This window comes from Catharus ustulatus, chromosome 2 (genome assembly GCF_009819885.2).
Source record: "Catharus ustulatus isolate bCatUst1 chromosome 2, bCatUst1.pri.v2, whole genome shotgun sequence".
In the NCBI taxonomy this organism is placed as follows: domain Eukaryota; kingdom Metazoa; phylum Chordata; class Aves; order Passeriformes; family Turdidae; genus Catharus; species Catharus ustulatus.
In genome coordinates this window covers 30,661,853-30,684,268 of record NC_046222.1, presented here as the reverse complement: position 1 = coordinate 30,684,268, position 22,416 = coordinate 30,661,853, and the positions used below count along the sequence as shown (strand labels likewise).

The 22,416-nt window shown below is 43.0% G+C and overlaps 1 protein-coding gene and 1 long non-coding RNA gene across 10 annotated transcripts in view; both read left to right on the top strand.

Moving 5' to 3' along the window:
- The window catches only part of LOC117010830, a 62,964-nt gene extending 45,994 nt beyond the window's left edge, over positions 1-16,970 (top strand). For 2 of the 7 annotated variants that reach the window (XR_004420772.1, XR_004420769.1), the window contains exons 3-4: positions 9,464-9,652; positions 12,617-13,270. This is a non-coding gene — a long non-coding RNA (uncharacterized LOC117010830). Of the gene's footprint in view, positions 1-999; positions 1,128-6,893; positions 8,220-9,463; positions 9,653-12,616; positions 13,271-16,158 lie in introns of those variants that run through there. The other 5 variants (XR_004420774.1, XR_004420776.1, XR_004420775.1 and 2 more) reach the window with 5 other exon arrangements.
- A 22-nt stretch (positions 16,971-16,992) lies between these two features.
- The window catches only part of LOC117010747 (trypsin I-P1-like), a 46,721-nt gene continuing 41,297 nt past the window's right edge, over positions 16,993-22,416 (top strand). The window contains exons 1-5 of one of the 3 annotated variants that reach the window (XM_033085747.1): positions 16,993-17,476; positions 18,189-18,357; positions 18,954-19,207; positions 19,833-19,969; positions 22,324-22,409. In XM_033085747.1, the coding sequence (XP_032941638.1) occupies positions 17,437-17,476; positions 18,189-18,357; positions 18,954-19,207; positions 19,833-19,969; positions 22,324-22,329 (606 nt within the window). In that variant the 5' untranslated portion in view covers positions 16,993-17,436 and the 3' untranslated portion in view covers positions 22,330-22,409. Of the gene's footprint in view, positions 17,477-18,188; positions 18,358-18,953; positions 19,208-19,832; positions 19,970-20,365; positions 20,636-22,323; positions 22,410-22,416 lie in introns of those variants that run through there. The other 2 variants (XM_033085712.1, XM_033085755.1) reach the window with 2 other exon arrangements.

Genomic DNA, 22,416 nt, shown 5'->3' with positions numbered 1-22,416 from the left:
GAAACCTACTTTGCCAAAGATATGGAGGCACAGTCTCCTCAATGCACAACCCCACATAAAAAGTATGATAGTTCTCTTGGCTCCAGAAAGTAGTTATTAAGAAAACAAATATTGAAGCTACCAGGACACTATCCCATTAGTGATGTGCTTAAAATTAATTTCAAGTGAGGTCCCTCTGTTTCACTTGGCAAGAAAACCTAAGGCACCAAAAGATCCTTTTTTTTCTGATGAATGACTTTAATCTCATGTGGCCAGGCAATTGCAAACTGCCAATTCTAGAGAGCATGGAGTTCTGGAAGTAATAAAATATTCCTAGCAGTGATATCTGGAGCTTTGAAGAGGATCAAAATACAGGTGTTTTCTAAAGATCCCCTGGGTTAATGGATCTGAAGCACAACATGATGGTTTTCATCTGCCTTCACTGCAAATTTGAACATGGCCTATCTAGACAAATGCAACAAGAATAAATGCAATTGTGCAGCAAAATATGCTTGGTCTTTATTTGTCTTTAACTCATACTTTATTCCTAAGGTATCAGTAAAGACAGCATATTTTTTCTGTAATTAGCATAGTAAAGAAAGTAAATGCCTGTTTCTTCCACTTCTTTTCAAACCTACAGCCAACCAGAAAGAGTTCTACACATAAGGATAACAGAGAAGTAATAGATTGGCCCTGAGGCCAGTACCTGGTGCTTTGAAGGAGATGCAAGAAGCCTCAGTCTAAACAGCTGAAGAATGACTTTCTCAAATGGAAAGTTACTAGATGCCCTGCAACTTTTCTCTCATCCTGGATTAAAGATGACTTTCATCCAGAAACACACGGGTTTTAACTCTTTTTTAGCTGTTTCCTTAAACCCTTCACATGTGTTAATCAAAGCCACTGCTTATCAAGGAAACAAATTTAGAAATCCTGTAACTCTTTACATTTTGATTTGGTGGTTTGGGGCTTTTTGGTTGGTTGGGGTTTTTGGGGGGTTTTTTTTGTGCTTCATTTGTTTCTTTTGTTCTGCTGGTTACTGTTGGCTGCAAATCTTGTGCCTTGACACAGCCAATTTTTGTGTCCTGAGACATCATGCCTCTGACAGTTCCCTAGAAGAGCTGCAGCTGTGCACGCATACCCATGAGCAGGTATGTGAATATGTAAGTACAGTGGCTCTGAAGACTGTGATGTTTCTGTAAAAATGGATATTGTCTTTAAAATCTTTTCATGCATTAAAAATAACGAAACACGGAAAGAAAGTCTGCGGTCACTATCAGTGTTTGTGTTCTGGACTGGCATTAATCAGCTTAGCCAGACTGCTTACCTGAACTAAGAAGAGTTTATTCAGCCAAGGGGCAAGACTCAATAATCCTATCTGTCTGACTGCCAGATCCTCTTGCCAGAGACGTCTGACTGAGAGACATAACAGGTTGTTTCATTATAGTCTAGCTTTCCAAATTAAAGTGAGAATTATTATTATTATTATTATTATTATGAGTAGTAGTAGTAGTAGTAGTAGTAGCAACAGTAGTAGTAATAGTACTTTTTTTCAATTTGTGTAGGCTTGTAAAAAAACCACCTCCCATAACTGGGGAAATCTATGAAAATTTGTCTTTTGAGGCCTGAAAAAGATACCCATCACACCTGAGCTCTGAAAAACTGAGCCAACATACAGTAGGCTTTGATTTTGGTGCTATTTGTTCCTAGGCAACTTCTCTTCTATATTTGTCCAGGGGAAACCAAATTCTCCATTTGTCATGGATATCAATGGAAATCAAAAGAACAATTCCTAAGTAACATCAATGACAGGATAAATACAAATATTGTTTGATGTTCGCTTCCAGGGTTTTCAGCCCTGTTTTAGTTGTCTTTGTCAGCCAGAAAACATGTGCACATGTGTGACATCACTGTAAGATTTACAGACATGACTATCAGATAGCTAACTGAGCAAAAGCCGAGGCAAAGATTTTCTTGGCTTCTTGAACTCATTCTTCTCTGAGGCTAGCTTGCAGGAGAAGTTTCCAATGGCTCAATAGTATAATTCACTACATATTAATAATTTCAGAAGTCTCAGGTTTCTGTGAATTCTCTGAATTAGTCCATCTTGTTTAAAATCTCAGTAAGTCATTGAGTCAGCAAGTGAAAGATCAAAGACCTTGCTCTGAGAAAGAGAAAAAGTAAATGTGGGAAAAAATACAGAAAACTGAGAAAAGGGAAAGCTGTTCTTAAAGAATATTTGTAAATACTCAGTAGGAGCATATAAAGAGTGCCAGTGACCACTGACAAAAGCTGGATAACATTAATTAGTTACACTAAAGGAGTTTTTTTACTTGACCAATTTTTGCTCCAGTTTGACAAGTGTAAAATGCATGCTATGAATGCAAGACATTCAAACTACCTAACAAAGCATGCTCTACCTGTGACTATTATGACAAGCTGTGGTACTAAGTGGTTAAGTTCCACCAAAAAATCATTGGCAATGCACTTTGCCAGCAGATGCATTTTACTGGGAGATATGGAAACACAATTATGTAAAAAAGTTGCTCTAAAATAAAGATTTAGTAGCAAGACAAACTTTTCTTAATCAGATGGTTTTGAGTCCACTTGCCATGGATTGCCTCTGGATCACAAGGCTTTTGCAGCCTTGAGACTAAGTTTCTGTGATCAGGCTCAGTCCTATGTTAACATATATAAATGGCTCTGGGAACAGATTTTGTTTCATGTCCTGCCAAGAGTACAGGAAAACCAAGATAATTTTTGACCACTTATATCCAGCCGTGCAGGAAGCCCACATGAGTTTCTGTTCCAGTAAAGCACCATCCTACTCAGAGAGCATCCAGAATCACTCACATGATTCAATTTTTGTTTGGTTTTCAGTTACAAAGAGATCCATTTTATCATCCAGGAATGGGGAAATAAGTAGAGAACAGAATGTAAAGGGAACACTCCAAAGACAAGCACACTCAAAATACTACCACGTTCATTGTCAACTGCAATAAAACATCATAGCAGTGTTCTTGAGTAGGCCCTGCAACTGAAGCTGCAGTGTGCTGCACAATAAAATATTTAATAATTATCACACTTAGTTTTAAAAAAGCTATAATAACACCAAGTGAAAGCCCAAACAGTAAAAGCAACTCAAATAAGAAAGAGGTCTGAAATCACAGGATGTGATCCAGAGAGTATTTTTATTCCAAAAACACTGATGTGTTGGTCAAACTGATTAAAGTATCATCTTCCTGTCACTGGCTTCCTATGGACCTCAAATAACAAAAGTTCTGCCCAACGTGTTGGGTTGCAATGCCATATAAATCCAATTATAGAACCTTGAAATCAATTCAAAGCTGTAGAGAACTGTGCTGTCCAATCAGAATGATATTTCCAAGTCCCATGAGCACTGACTCTTAATACAGCAATAGAAAGAGACAGGAATAATAAACACCCTCGAGCTCCATTCCACTGTTAACTGACCTGCACTTGCAGAATTGCAAATGGAAGCTTTGTCTCCATCACAAACTGCTTGTGTCAAAGCATTGTCTTTCTGTATCTTTTTTTTGTCTGACTTCTAAGAGTTTTATCCACAATTTACCTGTGAAGAATATAGACTAGCTCTAAATAGTAGCCTTGCAACTATGCAAGGATGCATGCTAGGGCTGATACAGCTTTTATACGTTAAGATAACTCCTATCCTGAAGACTGAAATTGCACTGAATTTAACTGTGGTCTTATTTAAGAAAATATACTGTCCTTTGGAGGAAAAATGTAAAACACTGTGTCAATATTTTTTTTCAGTGAAATTCATAGAAGTCTGTGTCTGTAAGACTATGTATCAACCAGACTTTGTGACTGGGATACTCTCCTTGTGTGGGGTGCAGATCATGAGATGCATGCCAGAGGAGAAGGATTTACTTTTCACTAAGATGCAGAGGAGCACTAGTCCCTTAATCAATTAGGTCTAATGAATAACCTTCACTCTGCTCCTGTTGACCAATTCATGGAGCTTGAAAAAATCTCATAAACAGACTCTGGGGCTTGAAATTGTGTGGACTAGGATAAATATGACTTGAATAAGATTGCATAAAACATTTGGTCTGTGACACAGCTGTTGAAGCCATTATCATTTAGCAATTACACCATCATAAAGCTGTCAACTGTGCAGTGCTTTTGGGTAAGATTCCAGATTCTGGAAGCCCATGCCAAATACTTATCTTGCTCGCTTTGCCTCCGCAACTAAAAGAATTTTGAGAGACTGTTTTCATGTAGTAGTTCAAGAGGGAACTGCCCAAAGAGACTTTTTGAAGAGACAGTGAAAAAATAGGGACTAGCAAGGATCAGAATGGTTGAGCTAGGATTTTCATATCTATTCCCACAGAATCTTTCCTTCAAACCCATCCTGGTTTCCTACACACTGACTTCAGGAAATAGTGAGATGAATTCTTCACAGCTCTGTTCTTTGTGGGAAAACACTTTCAACTGTTTTTGTTTTCCTTAGGCATTTTGACAAGATTAAAGATGGAAAAATGCAGAAGAAAAACAGAGGCGAAGGAAGGGAGAGCTGCTTACTGAATTAACGGTGGCCCACAGGATAAGTCCTCTTTCTGCTTAGAATTCATTTAACTTTAATGGTTGTTAAGTGGGATTTGTATAATAGCTTGTGTCTTTTAAAGCAATTAATTTACACAAGCTCAGACATTTCAGAAGGAACCATTACAGACTTAGCTGTCTCTTCTGTTTAGCTTCATCAAGAGAAAGTAAGAAGCAAGTAAGGATTTGAGGGGGACCTACGACTTGAAGTAGTCTGGGCTGAGATAGGCATAGGTTCCAAAATTTGGAGATGTCTTGTATGTCTACAGGGTCAAGGATAAGTGAAGTTTTTACTTTGCAGTGCTCTATGTCATTTTTTATAGGACTAATGGTGACAGAAATTGCAGTCTTGCAGCTAAAATGGCACATAAAAACTCTCCTAGTTGACTTTAAAGTCAGTACAGTAATTTCATGATAATAAGCCATACTATTTTGACTAAAATTTTGGTCCAAGCCCTAAGTGCGACTTATAATCAGGTGCGGCTTATATATGGGCAAAGAACAAAAAGTTGCTGTTTTAGTTTGGAGGACAGGTGTCTGCTGAGAAAGGCAGGAGCTTCTCTTTGAAATGGAGAATGTAAACCCCCTCCCTCCAAATTATTATAATTTTGAAATCAAGGGGCTCTCAGGTAAAAATATGGGAATTAGGAATAACAGTTCTTTTCTAGGGAAATTAAAATATAAATACAGTACTACAAAGAAACAAACCCCAAACCCTGACAAAGTCAGAGTACAACCTGACACCCCATCAGGCAGGGTGTTGGTAGCAGTCCCGTTAAATGGTGGCTGCATCCTCCTGCACGGACAGATGTGATTCAGTTGAAGCAGTGCTCCTGTAGAAGGTACAGTTTCCCTCCAGAGGTCCAGTGGTGATGTGGAGAAATCCAGTTTCCCTCTGGAGTCCAGTGGAGAAAGGGGCTCCCTTAGTGTCCCAAAACCTCTGTTTTTATCTTGGTAAGAAATGTTGGGCTCTTCCCCCTGGCTGGAGCAACTTCCAATGGGATGAAGTATAGTAATTTCACGACCATAAGGCGCACCGGACTATAAGGCGCACCCCCCTGGGATTTGGCAAACTTCCCAACTTTGTAGATCATATAAGGCACACTTTTTTTTGCCGTGTCACATGCAACAAAGTAACAAATTAGTAACAGAAACCCACGATCGTGGCAGGGGCTCAGTTTGGAAACATTTTTCACAGATCGGCATAGGCTTTCAAAGGCAGCCCCAGGAGCCCTCCCCATGCAGTGGGCCCTGGCACTCCCGCCTGCCCCCGGTGCCGGCAGGCGCGGCTCGGCGCAACCGCAGGGCTGCCTCCCCCTTGCGGCTCCATGCTGCTGCAGAGCTATCCCCCTCGCGGCTCCACGGAGCCGCCGTGCCATTCCCTCACTCGGCTTGGTGCTCCTGCCATGCCGCCTGTCCCTCACTGGACTCAGCGCCGCCACCATGCTGCACGTCCCTCACTCAGCTTGGCACTCCTGCCGTGCCGTTCCCCCTCACGGCTCCATTGTGCCGCCATGCTGCTCCCCCTCCCGGCTCCGCAGAGCAGCCCTGCCGCCCGCCCCTCACTTGGCTCGGCGGTGCAGCTGCCCTGCCACCCGTCCCTCACTTGGCTCGGTGCACCATGGCCCCGTCTACCCCTATCAGCTGTGGCCCCGATGGCCCATGCTGGCCGCAGCTCCGTTGGCCGCGCCTGCCCCTATCAGCTGTGGCCCCGCTGCCCCCAGCACTGCGGCCCCACGGGCCCCTATCGGCTGTGGTGCCTCGGCTCAGGCTGCCACACACAACAAAGTAACGAAGTAGTAACACCTCCTGCCCGTGCTGCTCCCGGTGCCTGGGGCCACCCCCTGCCTTCCTGCCTGCGCTGCTCCCTGTGCCTGGGGCTGCCCGCGGCTGCCCCCTCATTGCTACTCGGCGCTCCCACGGTGCCGACCCCCTCACGGCTCTCACTTCCAGGGTGGCAAATGTCACAGCTTTGTACATCAGATAAGTTGCACTGGACTATAAGGTGCACTTCCAGGTTTGGGGAAAAATTTTAGTCAAAAGGGTGCGCCTTATAGTAGTGAAATTACTGTAATTTTATCAGTCACACAGTGGGACTCAATATGCCATTGGCAGAAAATGACTCGCTGGAGGAAGGATGGGTTGTGAAAAGATAAAGAACAATGACCTGCCTGGTTTCAATGGATGGCCCATTAGCAAAATATCTCCTGCGGAGATAAGGATCACTGTCCCCACCCTCAACAGATGGTAATAGAATAGATACCTTTTATCACACTCTGCATTGTAACGTGCAGCTTATAAACATGTGTGGCTTATATATGGACAAAGAACGAAAAGTTGCTGGCACCCGGAAGTGTGGCTTATACTCAGTGTGGTTTATAATAGTGAAATTACTGTAAATGGAATATTCCTGGTAGTTTCAGCAGGTAATGTAACTATTCCTATGAGACTAGGACTAGGATTTGCTTCTTCCAACCTAATAAGAGTGCTAGGAGAGCAGGACCTCAATCATAAACCTATATAGTTTAATGGAAGAATTGTATTGTTTTTAATATATCTTCCTTCAGTGCACTGCAGGAAGCATAAAAGCAACCTCTAAAAGGAAAGTTGAATATAGTGCAAACACAGAGTCAACTTATTTGGTACAGAAAAACATATCTTCCTTTCTCCTGGGTGTGTGAGAGTCAATTTAGAAATTATCATTTATTTATGCAAACATCTCAAAAATTAAAAGAATATGTAAGACTCTTCAGCTTTGAGATTTCATTTATGGAATCACAGTGAATATCTTGAGTTTGGAAGGAATCTCTGGAAGCTGTCTAAGGTGATCTCTGCTCTTGGATAATAGTCAGCTAGAGTAGCTTGCTCAGTATTCAGTCAGGTTTGAAACATCTCCAAAGATATTCAATATCCAAATATATCCAAGGGCTGTGCCACATAGCTGGGCAACTTGTTCCTGTGTTTGACTACCCTTACTGTAAAAATGAGGGGGGTTATGTTTAAACAGAATTTTCTTGAATTGAATTTATGCCTCTTACACAACTGAGAATAGCTGATGTTTTCTTTACTCAGACATTCATACCCATCAATAAGGTTCCTGCTGAACCTTCTTTTTTAAGGCTAAATAATCCCAGATCTCTCAGCCTCTCCTCATATGAAAGGTTCTCCAGTCCCTTCACGATCTTAGCGGCCCTTTGCTGGACTTGCTCCAGCATGTCCATATAATTCTTGTGCTGGGGGGTCCAGAACCGAATACATATCTCAGATATGATCTTGCTGGTGCGTAATATGGGAAATAACTTCCTTGATCTGGGAATACTTTTCTTAGTGCAGACAGAAATTCTGTTGGCCTTACTTGCTGCAAGGGCATGTTGCTGACTTATCTTCAGCCTTTCCTTGAGGACTCCTACATCCCTTTTTTTGTGCAAATACACTTTCCAACTTTGGTACATGAGGTTATTCTTTCCCATGTACAGATGTTCCCTTTCTCTCAACAGGTGTATCAATCAGTCATCCCAGTTTTGTATCATCTGCAAAATTGCTAAGGGTGCACTCTGTCCAACTTCCCAACTCATTATGGAAAATGTTAACTTGTGCTGTATGAGAGATGGATGGCATCAATCACCATTTTCGGCTACTACAGTAAAGAATGATAGGTAGCAATAACATAGGTTTTCCATAAAAAAAGAGTATTTTAGCAAATCTATCATCTATTTTACTGGCAAACATGTCTTCTGCAGTGACAGAATTCTCCTGGGAATAGTTTTATAAATAAGAGCACATTCCTCTCAGAAAAAAAACCAAAAAACAAAACCAAACAAAAAAGCCACTAAGCAAACTGGTGGGTGCAGGACAAAGAAACTGTGATAAAGAATTGACTTTGCAGAAAACTAGGAGTCAGCAACAACTCTTCCAGGCACTGATTCCCTATGCCTATTTATGTATCTACACGAAAAACGTATAAAGAATAACTAATTGCTTATTCAAAATGAACTTCTCTGCAAGAGCTTCATTGCATGAGATCTCCGAGACGAGACAGGACTCTTGCTGGGGAAACCTGGCTGACTCCAGACTTTGTGATATTGGTAATCTTTAAATTGAGACTTCTGTTCTTGATTAGCTCCACTCCTGAGAGAATTTTCTTTAGTGTCATACTTGTAATATCTCATATAATATATAGTAAGTAGAAAGCAATTGTCTGACTTTTAATTCATAGTCCTTAAAAAGTTAATAACACATTTGGGCAGGAGGAAGAAAATAGTGAAAAGCCCTCACAAAGCCAGAATAGTTTTCTGAATTAATTAAAAGTTTAGGAAATTTGTCGTGCTGGAAGTCTTCGTAACCTCTCTGCAGATTTACACTCAGTAAGAAATTATCAGCTGCATCTGAAAAGTCCCCTCTATCTCTACAACTATAAGAATGACATATTATAGCTTTGTTGGAACTGACACACCAATGTTAAGTGCAAGGTCCACAAAACCCTTGAAGTTTCACCTCTAAATTGTATTGAAACCCAGAACATTTCAATACCACATTCATTTGTTGGTCTAAAGCAAGATAACTGGTTGATGAGAGGGATCAGTCATGGGCATAAGAAGAGGTTACTTGAGTAGCATGAGGATTAAAGTGCTAAACTAGTGACACAGAGATACAGTGGGCGATAAAAAGGGGTTGGGACTACATAGTCTTTAAGGTCCATTCCAAATCCCTTAATATTATATGATTGTATGATTCTATGATTGTATGATTCTATAATTCTATGATTCTGTGTTGTGTTTGACTGGAATTGATCTGATCCTTGATTTCAGTCAAGAACCATATTTCCAGGCCATCATTTTCTGAAAGCTATAGTTTTCACTTGCCCTAAATGAGCTGGTGGCTTACTTACATTATCTTTTAGAGACAGAGGTTCCTCTGAAGCACCTTCAAGGAAAATGCATGTGTGCTCCTCCCATTCAGATGCTGGTGCATCCAAGAGGATGGATGTTTAAATCAACGCAATACATTTCAACAAAAATCTCCTGGACATGGTACTTGATGTGCATTTCATGGAATGACTGTGTGTGAGCAACAGTAACAACAGACTCGAGTAAATTATTTGATTCTTATCATATTGGCATGTAAAACTAGTGAAAAAAATTATCTGTCTCTTGGATAATTAAGGGCAAGATGGATCATAGACTCTTTATCATTGCTAGATCAATAGTAATCTATTATGTCATTAGCAAAAAGCAATTTTATCCATTTGCTGCCTGATCTGTGTTACTGACTTTGATGACTAACCCCTTCTCCTCCTTATGGAGAGCTGACTATTGTAAAGGACTGAATAAAATTCAGTTTTGTTCACACCTTCACCTTCATGCAAAAGAAGGGTTAAATACCTGAGAAATTTCAGCAGATGGTCAACAAGTTAATTAGTGTCCAATATGATTAGGTGCCATATGACATGCTAGAAAAAACAAGAGACCTGCTACTCTTTGGCTTGGAGAGAAGAAAGTTAAGGGCAGGTGGGGCTAGGGGAAGTGTAATTCCAACCTTTCACTACCAAAAAAGGCAGGTGGAGGGAAATAGAGACAATGCATGCCATAATGACAAGATGAAATGGTTACAGGTTGCAGGAATAAAAGGAAAAGAATTTGCCCTTGAGGGTCCTACTGTGCCAGAACACAGAGTACCCAGAAAGACTGTAGAAACTGCCTCCTTGGAGGTTTCCAATTGTCAAATGCCTAAGCCCCTAAGCAACCACTTCTAGGTTATAAACTGGAACTGCTTTAAGTTGGAGGTTGGACCACAGACTCTCACCTCCTGGATGTTCCTTCAGGCAAAAAGAACTCTGATTCTGTGAAATCATCTCCTGATTGTCAAGGAGCACAAAGTATATACACACTTAAACTGGATAAGACACTTCAGTACTACGTTTTGCTATAAACATCCCATTGCATTTCTTTTATGAAATGCAAATTGAAATATAAGTGAAAATAACTAATGTAAAATGTCCCTTGTCTTAAGATGTCCAGTATGTATAGCAAGACACACAAAAAAGGCAGGAAGATAAATAGATAGAATGGTGGTGTTATTTACTCAAGGATAAGTGGAACAGTACAAGTCTACTGTCAAAGACAGAGTTAGGATCTGTACCACTGAGCAATATTCTAGGGGAAAAAAAACTATTTTCTTTATGCTGTTAAAATGCAACACTTCTCTGATAATTAAAAAGATAAGTTTTCCAATGTAATCATTTGCCAATGAGCTGATAGACGCTCCTGTATAGTCATTAACAACTACAGTTACAATTATTGGGCTTGCCAATTACAGTTTCATTAGGATGTCTTGGAAATGTAGAAGGAAAGGAGGAAATTATGGCAGAAGCAAGGAGTGGCAGCAGGCAGCAGAGGGCCATGGAGGTGCAGAAAGAGGAGGCAGTGGAGAAGGTGACAAAAGAAGTTGCAAAGGGCTGCAGCAAAAGCAGAGAAGGAGGAGGTGACAGAGGAAGTGATGTAAGAAAGGAGGCAGAAGAAGGTGGTGGAAGAGAAGAAGATGGTGAATGAGATAACAGAGTGGGTGACAGAAGAAACTGGAAGAAGGTGGTGAATAAGGGGGTGGAAGGTGGAAGAGGCCAGAGGTGGAGGGATACATTGGCTAAAGGGTGGGATGGTGTGGTGGTGGTGAAAGGCAGAAGTAAAGGCAGTGAGACAGAAGGCAGCTTTGGCATATGGAGGCAGTGACTGATTAATTCAGCAGTAGAAGGTGGTGGCAGTAGGAGGTGGCAGAAGGCAGCAACAAGAGGCAGTGATGGAATGTGACAGCAGACTATTAACAGGAGCTAGTGGCAGCAGAAAGCAGTGGAGAAAGACAGCAGAGACAGGCGGTGCATGAAGGCAGCAGTGGTAGAAGGAGAAGTCAAAAAATGGTGGTAGAAGAAGCAGAAGAAGGTGGAGATGGCAGAAGGAAGGCATTTGCATTGGAAGGTGGCTGTGGCAGATGAAGGCAGCAGAACCAGGCAGAAAAACAGAAGGAGAAGGCAATGGTGGAGGCAACAAAAAAAGACAGGGGAAGAAAGCCACAGAATAAAGAAGGAGAAGGAAATTGAGAAGGTGAAGAAAAAATGTAAGAGAAGGACAAGGCTAGAGACAAGGCAATGAAGGAAGGTGGCGGAAGACATTGGAAGAAGAGAAAAAGAAGGCTATGTAAGAAGACAGTGAAGGAGGAGGAGGAGGAGGAATCTGTGAAAGTAAAGAAGCAAGAAACAACTGAGGAGGCAATAGAAGACAGTGGTGCTAAAGGCAATGGAAGAAGAAGCAAGAGACAGTAAAGGAAGTGAAGGAAAAAGGTGGCAGAAAAAGTGAAGCAGGACGCAATGCTGTTGGTGATAAAACACAGTGAAGGAAGAGAGGGCAGACATGATAGAATGCAGCAGAAGTGTGTGACAGAAGAAGAAAGGGAGGATGTGAAAGAAGGCAATGGAAGAAGGTGCTGGAATTAGGACTGAAGGAAGTGATGAAGAATGTGATAAGTGATGGAAGAAGATACCAGAAAAAGATGGTGGAAGAAAAGGAGGACGTGATGGTGCAGGTGACAGAAGAAGATGGCAGAGGAAAAGAAGACAGAAGGAATGGAGAAGGTGGTGGAATAAAGTGTCAGAAGAAGGCAGCAAAAAAGAGAAGGAAGACTTGATGAAAGAAGGTGTTGGAAAAAGAGCAGGAGGCAAGGAAAGAAGGCAGTGTGAGGAGAAGGGCACAGAAGAAAGCAGAGAATGAAAGTGGTAGAAGAAGGTGGTGTAAGAAGAAAAGGAGAAGACAGAAAGGGTAGAATAGAATAAGTCAGTGGAAGAAGATAGCAGCAGAAAGGAAGGATGAGGCAATGGAAGAAGATATTAGGAGAAAAATTAGGAAAAATTGGAAGATTAGGAGATGAAGGAGGAGATGGAGGAGGTGATTGTCCTTATTTTTGCTGGCATAGAGTAAATTTTCTTCTTATTATCTAGTACAACCCTAAGTTTTTAATATGAGAGTAATATTGATAACACACTGATGTTTTGGTTGTTCCCATGTAGTGCTTACTCCAAGTCAAGGACTTTTCAGCTTTCCATGCTCTTCCAGCAAGAAGGAGAACAAGAAGAGGTGAGGGAGCACAGATGAGACAACTGACAATAACTGGCCAAGAGGATATCCCACACTACAGAACATCATCCTTAGAATATAAACTAGGTGGAGCTGGACAAACAGAACTAATCACTGCCCAGGGACAGGCTGAGCATCACTCAGCAGGTGGTAAGCAACTGCACTTTGTTTTTCTTGTATTTTCTTTTTCTGTTATTGTTACACTTTGTTTTAAGAATTAAACAGTTCTTATCTCAATCTACAAAAATTTTTCTTCGTAATGATCCTTATTTGGTGCCAATGTGGGGCATGAAGGATTGAGATAACTACAAATCTGACCAAACTGTGATGAAACAAAATATTTATTGAGTATTTTCAAAAAATAGAAAAGCATTCATTTTTACCAGCTTATGAAATGATAGAATCACTAGCCTTGAAATTAACTGTGTGCTAAGCATTGCTGTCACCTCTGTGTTTTGGGAGCCATCTATTGGGAATTATTAATAATTACATGTTTTGCCTTTTCTCCTTGCAGAGCCTTGCAGAGCCAGCATAGGGCCTTCCTTCCTTCCTTCCTTCCTTCCTTCCTTCCTTCCTTCCTTCCTTCCTTCCTTCCTTCCTTCCTTCCTTCCTTCCTTCCTTCCTTCCTTCCTTCCTTCCTTCCTTCCTTCCTTCCTTCCTTCCTTCCTTCCTTCCTTCCTTCCTTCCTTCCTTCCTTCCTTCCTTCCTTCCTCCCTTCCTCCCTTCCTCCCTTCCTCCCTTCCTCCCTTCCTCCCTTCCTTCCTTCCTTCCTTCCTTCCTTCCCTTCCAAAAGCATTTGAGGCTCCCCCTTCCAGAGCCTCAGGCAGACCCTCTTGCAGAAAGTACTAAGGGAGACTAAAGGTTGATCCCTAGGCTTTTGGAGTCAGGGATACTGATATAGTCTGTATGCTCCACCTGAAAAAGAGATACTGGCAGTAGAAGAATATGAAGGAATTACAGTGGAAGGAAGTGGCAAAAGAAAGGAAAAGAAGATGGAAACAGTAGAAGACAAGGTGAAGCGGATGAAGAACAGAGTGGAATAAGGTAGCAGAAGAACATGTCAGAAGGTGGTATTGGAAGAATAGGAGAGTAGGAGGAACAAGGCTATGGAAGATGTGCTGTAGAAGATGACAGAGAAAGGGACAGAAAGAGGCAGCAAAAGGAGGCAGTGAAAGAAGAAAAAGAGGAGGTTACTGAAGAAGGTGGCAAAAGAATATGGCAGAAGAATAGAAGTTGGAATGGAAAAGTTGACAGAGGATGTCAGCCAAAGGGCTGACAGTGGTGAAGAAAAGAACCATAACTAGGGAAGGAAGAGACAGTAGAGAAGACAATGGAAGAAGGCAGTAGAATTTTAAAAAGAGGACTCAGTGGAAGAGGTAGTGGAAAAAGATGTCAGAAGAAGAAAAGGATGATTAAGCGACTTAAGGAGATAACAGCAGGTTGCGGCAGTAAACCGTAGTGAAAGAAGACAAGATCTCCTTGGAGAATGTTTCTAACCATCCCAGAGCCTCTCCCTTCCCTCTGACTCTGCCCTTCCCTCTCCTACTTTCCCAGTTCCTTCCCCACCAAAACTGGACACTGCATCTTGGTCGCCACAGCCTTGCTTGGCCACACTCCTCTATAGATGCCTGGTTTCTCTGCCTTGGAAAAGGAAGTAAGAAGAGGGCAGGAAGAAATTACACCAGGGTAGCTGGACAATTTCCAGAACACAAGGAAATTTTGCTCAAATGCTGGAGAAGAAAATGTGTATCACCACTAATTGCTCTCTGGATCATATTTAAATAATGATGTAAGCAGTACAAGAACAAGCTTTAGGGGAAGGAAGATATAAGCATCTTTATCTAGGTATCCTTTCTGGGAGACAGAGAGAAGTTGTGTGGAAAGCAGTGTTGTCAGTAGTCTTTATGTTTCTAGGAAAGACAGGTATTTTATTCCATCAGCAAACCCTTTATAACTCAAAATCATTAGGGTAAGTGTTCCCATCATTTAAGCCCTATCTCCACTTCCACATCTGCCTGAACAAGAACAGCCCAGCAGCACTGTCAGATAAATCTCTCTTCTAACACAAATCTTTGTCAGGTCAGACCTGAACTGTGCCCTCCCATCCTGCTCAAAAAGGGGTCAGGTGCTCCCAGGAGACCTTCTATGCTGCAAATGAAGGCATGAATTTGGGTAACTCTCCAAACCTTTGAAGGATTTAAGCAACTCTGACTGTCCTTCTCTGGGTGACCAGTGACACATTGGCAGAAGGGTGAGAGTCCAGAGAGATATGTAATAATCTTCAGTCTCTTGCTGAGCTTTAGTAACAGGGAACATTCCAACACCAGGCCGTTCCTGGGGACAAGGGAGAGTGGATCAGCGTCCTTCAACCTCATAGCCCGCCAAGGATTTTTCTTCCATGTGTCCTTTCTCTTTTTGAGGTCACGTAAATGTTTTGCATCCATAAAAACCTGTGGAAATTATTTCACAGCTTTCCTAAAATATTGGAAGTGTCCTTTGCTTGCTCTGAACAAGCCACCCCCACCAAGTTTTGAATGCTATTCCCTAAGAGAAAATAAGCAATCCATTGCTCCCCAGGCTCCCCAGGCAACTCATAATTTTATAAATCCCTGTCATGTCCTACATCCTCTCTCTCACTAGGACACTAAAAATCCATGTCTTTAGCAAGAACAGAAATAGAAGAGAAGCATTGTGGCCATAGGTGAAAGAGAAATACAGGCATCGAGAACAAGGCAAGAGGCTGTGACAGCAATTTTGTTCAGGTGTGGAGCGCTGGAGGATAAGAAGCTTTGGAGAATTTACTAGCTTCTCCCAAAAGGAGGCAGGTGGGAAGAGAGAATCAATGCTACCTCCAACACCAAGTTCTGTGAGGTAAAAAAGGACTACCCTCAGAAACTCCTCCTGATTAAAGCTCCTAGGAAGTTTTACCTCTGTCAGCCCATAGTCTCAACAGGTTTCTTTTTCCCAGGATCTTGCATCAGCCTGTACAAATGTATTTCCTTTATCTGAGTCCAGTGTTGATACACCTGACTGAAATATTTGAACTAGGAACATGAAGTTCTAGAAGTAAAAGCTGTCATTGCTTCTCCATTAATAATACCTAGCACAGATCCCCTTCCTGTTCTCCCCATTCCTGTGCTCCTGGGGCTACCAGCATTTTACTACAGCATCATTGTATGAAATGAGAAACTTGTTTGCAATAACAGATGTACATCCTTAAGAGCATTCTTTGAAAGACCCTGCAAAAAACATTACAATGGGTTCATGGAATGTTCAGCAGCACATCTGATGAAAGCCCTTTCTATGCCAATGGTATGTTTTGGACAAAGAATTTAGAAATTAGAAATTTCTAACTAAACACTACACTATTGTAAATGGGAAACTTTTCTTCCTCCACTTAGTTACGATGAGACTGTACAGCTTTGGTAAATTTTGACCCTCTTAGTCTTATTATGGACATTTTCTTTTCCCACAGGAAGCTTGTAATCTTCTTTCTTTCAAAGGATAAAACATGCTTGTAAGAAAGTGGTGCACTAATACCAGTTTAAAGGCCAACAGAATTCATGCACCCCCTTGGAGGAGTCCCCGGCCTTGGACTTGTACTTCCACATGAACAGAAATTTCCGTCTGGACAGTGACACTGTGCGTATCAGTCCTGCAGGACGCACAAAAATATTGATCAAGAAATTGAGTAGGAAGAGTGTTCCTATTTAGTCTCTCAAGCCATTCCAGCATCTCCAAATGTATGGCTTCTCTTTACTGTCTCTAGAGAGAATAATGTGTCCTTCAGGAGCTAATATGATGAAGTTAGCAGCTGCTTGGGGAAGGAACATGATTATTCAGCAAGGTATTAAGCTTTAGTAAACTTTGCATCATGACAGAAATCCCCACTCCTGCAGAGAGAGATTTCAGAAGATCTCACTATTTGTGTTCACAAGATTATTGCTCTACAATCTACAATATACTCATAAACATCAGCATTATCCTGAAATTCTTGTGTGGCAAAAATGAGTCTCTGTAGAACATACCAAAGATGAATAAGTCATGGTTTGGTACTTAGACAGATATTTTAATACAGGTTAGGAGGCAGAAATTAGAAAAGGGAGATGCTGAGCATTCCCACATTGGAATTACTAAACTTGCAAAGCAATGGGGGGACAAAGGATAGTTTTACTATCCTCCCTTTTGAAGTTACAATGGAGGAAAACACTGATTTAGGAAAACACTGTGTTGCATACAATAAAAACACACATTATTCATGTAAAGGGATTTGCTAAAACAAACTTAACAAAGTTAAACACTAGGTTTTTGGGATTTTTTTTTTTTCAAATAAATGCATTGTATCTTTCTCTCCACTACCTACAATACACAACCTTGGGTAAAAATATGCATTTTTAAGAAAGATACCATCAGCACTGAGGTATCTGAAAGAGGTTTGAGGTGCTGGGTATAAGAATGAGATAGACAAACAACTACACATCTTCCAAAGCCAAATGTATTTTTAGATTGAAGGCTACTTGACAGAATAATTAAAATAGCTCTCTATCTTAGCAGAGGTTTATGATTAACAAGTATGTTATTTGTACATTCTACCAATGCCTGTTAATGCCCACATTTGGATCTTCAAATTTTCCACTGTGTACTTTTTGTCTGGAGAAAACCTTGGACTAGAGATAAGACCATTCCCAAAAACGTATTTCTAGCAGCTCCCACATCCAGTCATCCACGCTGGGCTTGAGGCTGAATCAAGACCATGAAGTGTCTGCTGCTTCTCGCCTTCATTGGGGTGGCTGGTGAGTATTCTTTTTGTTTCATTTTCTGTCATTTAATAGGAAGCTGATTTTCTGAGCAAAACTGCAAGGTAGCCTATTGTGGGAAAGCCAAGTCCAGTTTCAAATTGCAGAACTTTGAAGGCAGAGCCCTGAAACTTCCGTCTTCTGTCAGTTCATAATGCCTTGTGCCACAAGCTGGGGAATGAATGCCTTCATAGGGGTTCCTCACCCAGCTGTAGAGATGCGGCCATAGCTTCAGAAAAAGACTGCCTCCTTCTCCAGGACTAAGGAGTGCACAGGGAATAGTTCTGGCCCACAAAATCCTAAAGCAACTGCAAAATTTTGGACCCTGGGTAGGTGCTCCAAGAAAATATCACTGCATACTTGTTTTTACATTTTTCCATAATTCCACTCTTGATTGTTTCAGTAGACAGGATCCTGGGAAAGACACACCCGTGATCCAATCCAACAAGGACATTTCTGTGTCCTTATGTTCCCTCAGGGACTAGCTGGCAGGGCTTTAGTTGCAGATGTGAGCACCAGTGTAAGTCTGATCCCCTTCTTTGAGGGTGCCGCAAATGCATGTGCCTTAGTCCTACCCACCACTGCTGCCCTGAGTGTCCATAGCAGAGGAGCCTACAAGTGAGGGACTTCAGACAGGCAATCACAGGGCTGGTGACAGGCCACATTACCTTAGGCCAGCTGTTGACACATGACACTTCTTGTCTCCCAGTTGCCTTCCCCACCTCTGCTGAAGATGATGATGACAAGATTGTGGGAGGCTACACCTGTGCAAAGAATGCTGTGCCCTATCAGGTGTCCCTGAATTCTGGATATCACTTCTGTGGAGGTTCCCTCATCAGCAGCCAGTGGGTCGTGTCGGCTGCTCACTGCTACAAATCGTGAGTGGAAAAATTACATCCCTCTATACCCTACTTCTGTCTTCCACTTCACTTCTAGCAGGAATTCTGAGCTATGAGATAGAAATATGTAAGTGTCTCCAATCTGACCAGAGACAGCCAAGGGATGGATGGGTGGATCCCTCAGGATGATGGGCCAAGGCATCTTGAGGGGTTTGCCACTTCTGCAAATGTTTCTGTGAAAGCAGGACACTTCTGAAATAACAATGGAATAATCAAGCAGCAAGTTCTGGACTGTGATTTCTTATCAATTGCATTAATCTTGCTAAAGCATTGTCTCTGGAAGAGGAATGAGGTCAAGCTAGAGCAGTTTGCCTTGTCCCAGAATATTTGAATAAAGTGCTGCTCTGCATTCAATTGCTGGCATGCATTTACAAGCCTGCAGAAATTCACCACCCATACTGGGAGCGGGTTAAGATCTCGGTGTGGATCCCCAGGGCTCCCTGCAGGACAAGAAACATCCCCTGCCCCAGAAAGCTTCTGTGGCAGTGCTGTTGGAACGAGTGCGCTCTGTGATGGGAGGTTTCTCTCAAGCTGTCAGTAGCAGTAAAGTACACACTGTGCCTTCTCTTTTCCAGTCGCATCCAAGTGCAGCTTGGGAAACACAACCTGGAACTCACCGAATCCACCCAGCAGTTCATCAACTCTGCTAAAGTCATCCGCCACTCTGGCTACAGCTCCTACACCCTGGACAATGACATCATGCTCATCAAGCTGTCCACCCCAGCCCAGCTCAACAGTGCTGTCCAGACCATTCCTCTGCCCACCAGCTGCGCAGCCGCCGGCACCACCTGCCTGATCTCCGGCTGGGGCAACACTCTCAGCAGTGGCTGTGAGTACTCTGGGGGAATGTGCAGACCCTTGGGGCCCAGGAAAGTCTCTAAGACATTGCCATTAACCCCCAGTAGGACAGGCTAAAACACAGGGAAGTGCTGTGGGACAGGTTTATAAGCAATGGCTCAGTGCAGGGACTGCACAGTAGATTCAGCTAATGTCAACAGAGGTCTCAGTTCTCTGAGAATAAGGGTGAAGTCCAGGACTGTGGATCTACAATTCCTACTAGAAACCTCCATTCTCTCACACCAAAGGTCACAGATGTGCATGGTGAGTGGTGTCTATTCCACTGATGACATCTAAACCTGGACAAGAGGAGAGGATGGTTTTCCTGAGGCTCAGGTTTCTTCCAGTGAGTGTATGACATGAGTGGCCCTACTCTTGACAACTGATGAACTTCCAGGTGCCAGGAAAGTTAAGGTGGCTGCAGCATAGAATGGTGGGCCCAGGGGTAGAATTTGTTCCATCTGTACAGAAGGAACCCATGTTGTACTTACTTATGAGATGAAGCAGGGTGGCTGCTAGAAAAGGGTATCCAGCATTTGCTTTTCTGCCAAGATCTTCTGCGAGCTCTGAAAAGGACTCTGCAGTGCCATCAACCATCCCTCTCTACTTCCTTGCAGCTAACTACCCAGACGAACTGCAGTGCCTGAAGGCTCCAATCCTCTCCGCCTCAGACTGCTCTGCTGCCTACCCTAGGCAAATTACCACGAACATGATCTGCGTAGGATTCCTGGAGGGAGGAAAAGACTCCTGCCAGGTAAATCATCTGCCCCTCCTTTCCCAGTCATTTCTCTCCTGCCTTTTCCCAGCTGAAGAGGCCTTTGCATTACAGAGTCAGCTATACTCACTGCACTGGTAAATCTGAGTTTTTGAATGACAGCCGAGGCTTCAGGCACACAAATCCTGAATGTTTGACAAGCTCCACATCCAGCAAAAGCAGGCAGTTGACTCATCCTTAGCTGTGGTGCCCTTGGAGCTCAAGTCAGGCCTGGTAGCATCAGGTGGAGAGTGTGAATCATAAACAGCCTTGGTAGAACCTTTGTGCACAGTACACCTGACAGGGCTTCCTCCAAAGTCAGTGATCTCCGGGATCTCTGGCTCATTGCTTAGGCTGATGCCATTTCCTGAATGTCCATACCCTTTGTGTGCACAGGGAGACTCTGGTGGTCCCGTGGTCTGCAATGGAGAGCTCCAGGGCATTGTTTCCTGGGGTATTGGATGTGCCCAGAGGGGCTATCCCGGAGTTTACACCAAGGTTTGCAACTACGTCTCCTGGATCCAGTCCACCATTGCCGCCAACTGAGACGCTCGTTTGGTGTGACCTGTGTTTTCTCATCATCAATTCTGTTCTTTTGGATTTGGACAAGCAACAATAATGAAAAATTAATAAAGGCTTTCAAGCACCCCTATTTTGTGCACTGTTTCTCTGGGAACTTCCATAGTTACATGCAATGTATGTTGCACAGCAGCAGTGAACATCCCTTCATATTAATAGAAAATATTTATTATTTTTAGTGCCTCTTAATTGAAAGGGTCTTGGACCACTTTACAGACTCATTTTTAGAAATATTCCGAGCACTTAATTTCAGTTGTTTCTGAAACCTTTCATTTATGTCAGTTCCTCCACATTTCTCACTTTGAAATGGGCAATTCAGGATTATGCCTCCTCCTTGTGTAGCTCTCCAGTCCATTCACTATGAAGGATTGTGATTCCTTGAAGAAACAAGTGCAGCTCTAACACACCTATTCTTCATTATCCTCAGTGCAAAGGACAGTGCAAGGGCGTAGGGGAATTTGAGGCTAACATAAATTTTCATAAAACACGATTAAAAGCAGGAAATTCCATATTAGAGTGAGAGGCGCAGGTTTGGTCAGGGAAGCTGCAGCTCATGCCATAACTGTGGGGACACAGAGATGCTGTCTGCTGCTCACGATGTTGTGGTTTAAGCCCAGTAAGCCACTAGGTGTTACAGGCACTCACTCAAGACCTCCTTCCCATGGTGGGAAGAGGAAAAGTGTAAAATGAACATGCTGAGATACAAGCAGAGCCATAATAGGAGTAAATAAAAAGGAGAAGAGGGAGAAATAAAACTCAAGTACATCCATGTGATGCACAATCCTGTCACTCCCCACCCACTGACATGGTGTCCAGCCAGTGTCTGAGCAGTGATAGGTAGTCACTGGCCGTCACACAGCTGGGTGGGACGTGGGTTGGCCAGGCAGGAGCTGAATCAGCCATGTCTGGGGGAGACAGGGAAAGTGCATGGGTAAATTCAGGCCACTCTTGGTGGCCTTTATCCCTCATTCCTCCATCGCCCAAGGACTTCAGAAGCAGAAGGGGAGCAGCCAGCATTCCTCTGCCTTGCACACGCTCAGCCTCCTATGCAACCTCAGCACAGTTCTGTCCATACAACCCCATCCTTCCCGCCTCACCCACCCACACCCTGATGTCCCCTTCCACCTGCTGCATCTCTGCAGGGTTCCTGCTTTCCTGCCGGAGTTGTGTCATTCCCCAGGGCTCCCAGCCAGCCAATGCCTTCTCACATTTCTTGCCGGCCCCACCCCAAGATGTCTCACCCTCTCTCACTGCTCCCTCTTCACATAGCTTTGGGCAGCTACAAGAGGCAGGTTGCTGAGAGGGTAGGGGCTTTTCTCCATGGTTCCCTGCTGTTTCTTTGTGGCTGTGCTGGCCCCTCTGGGTAAGTGAACTCCACTCAGCCCTGAGCACCTCCATCAATCTCCTGGCTGCTCTCCCAGCTGTGTAGCCAGTTTCTGGCACTGTTTCATTCTGCAGTGCTTCCTGAGTTGAGAATAAGCAGTGAATGTGGTGGGCAGGAATCGCTGAATCTTCTGCAATGGCCGTCTATTTGCCATTCTTTGTGCAGCCTGTAGATGGTTCCTGGTTTTGGACACAAACTGCCCAGGATTGCATCTTGCCTGTTGAAGAGAGATTGGAAATTCACTTGCTGATCTGAAGACCTGTCCCATGCCTTGAACTGCTCCCTTGGCTGCCCTATTTCTTGTCACCCTCTCCCTGACAACCCACAGTGCCTACTTCACAGTTTTTCCAATTTATTCCTTATCCTCACTGCTCCTTCTTTTCCTTTCCAGTGTTAGCCCTGGAACAGTCTCCAGACATGGTGATAAAAGAAGGCCAGTCCGTGAATGTGGAATGTTCCAAGAAGAAATCTTCCAGCACAGCTA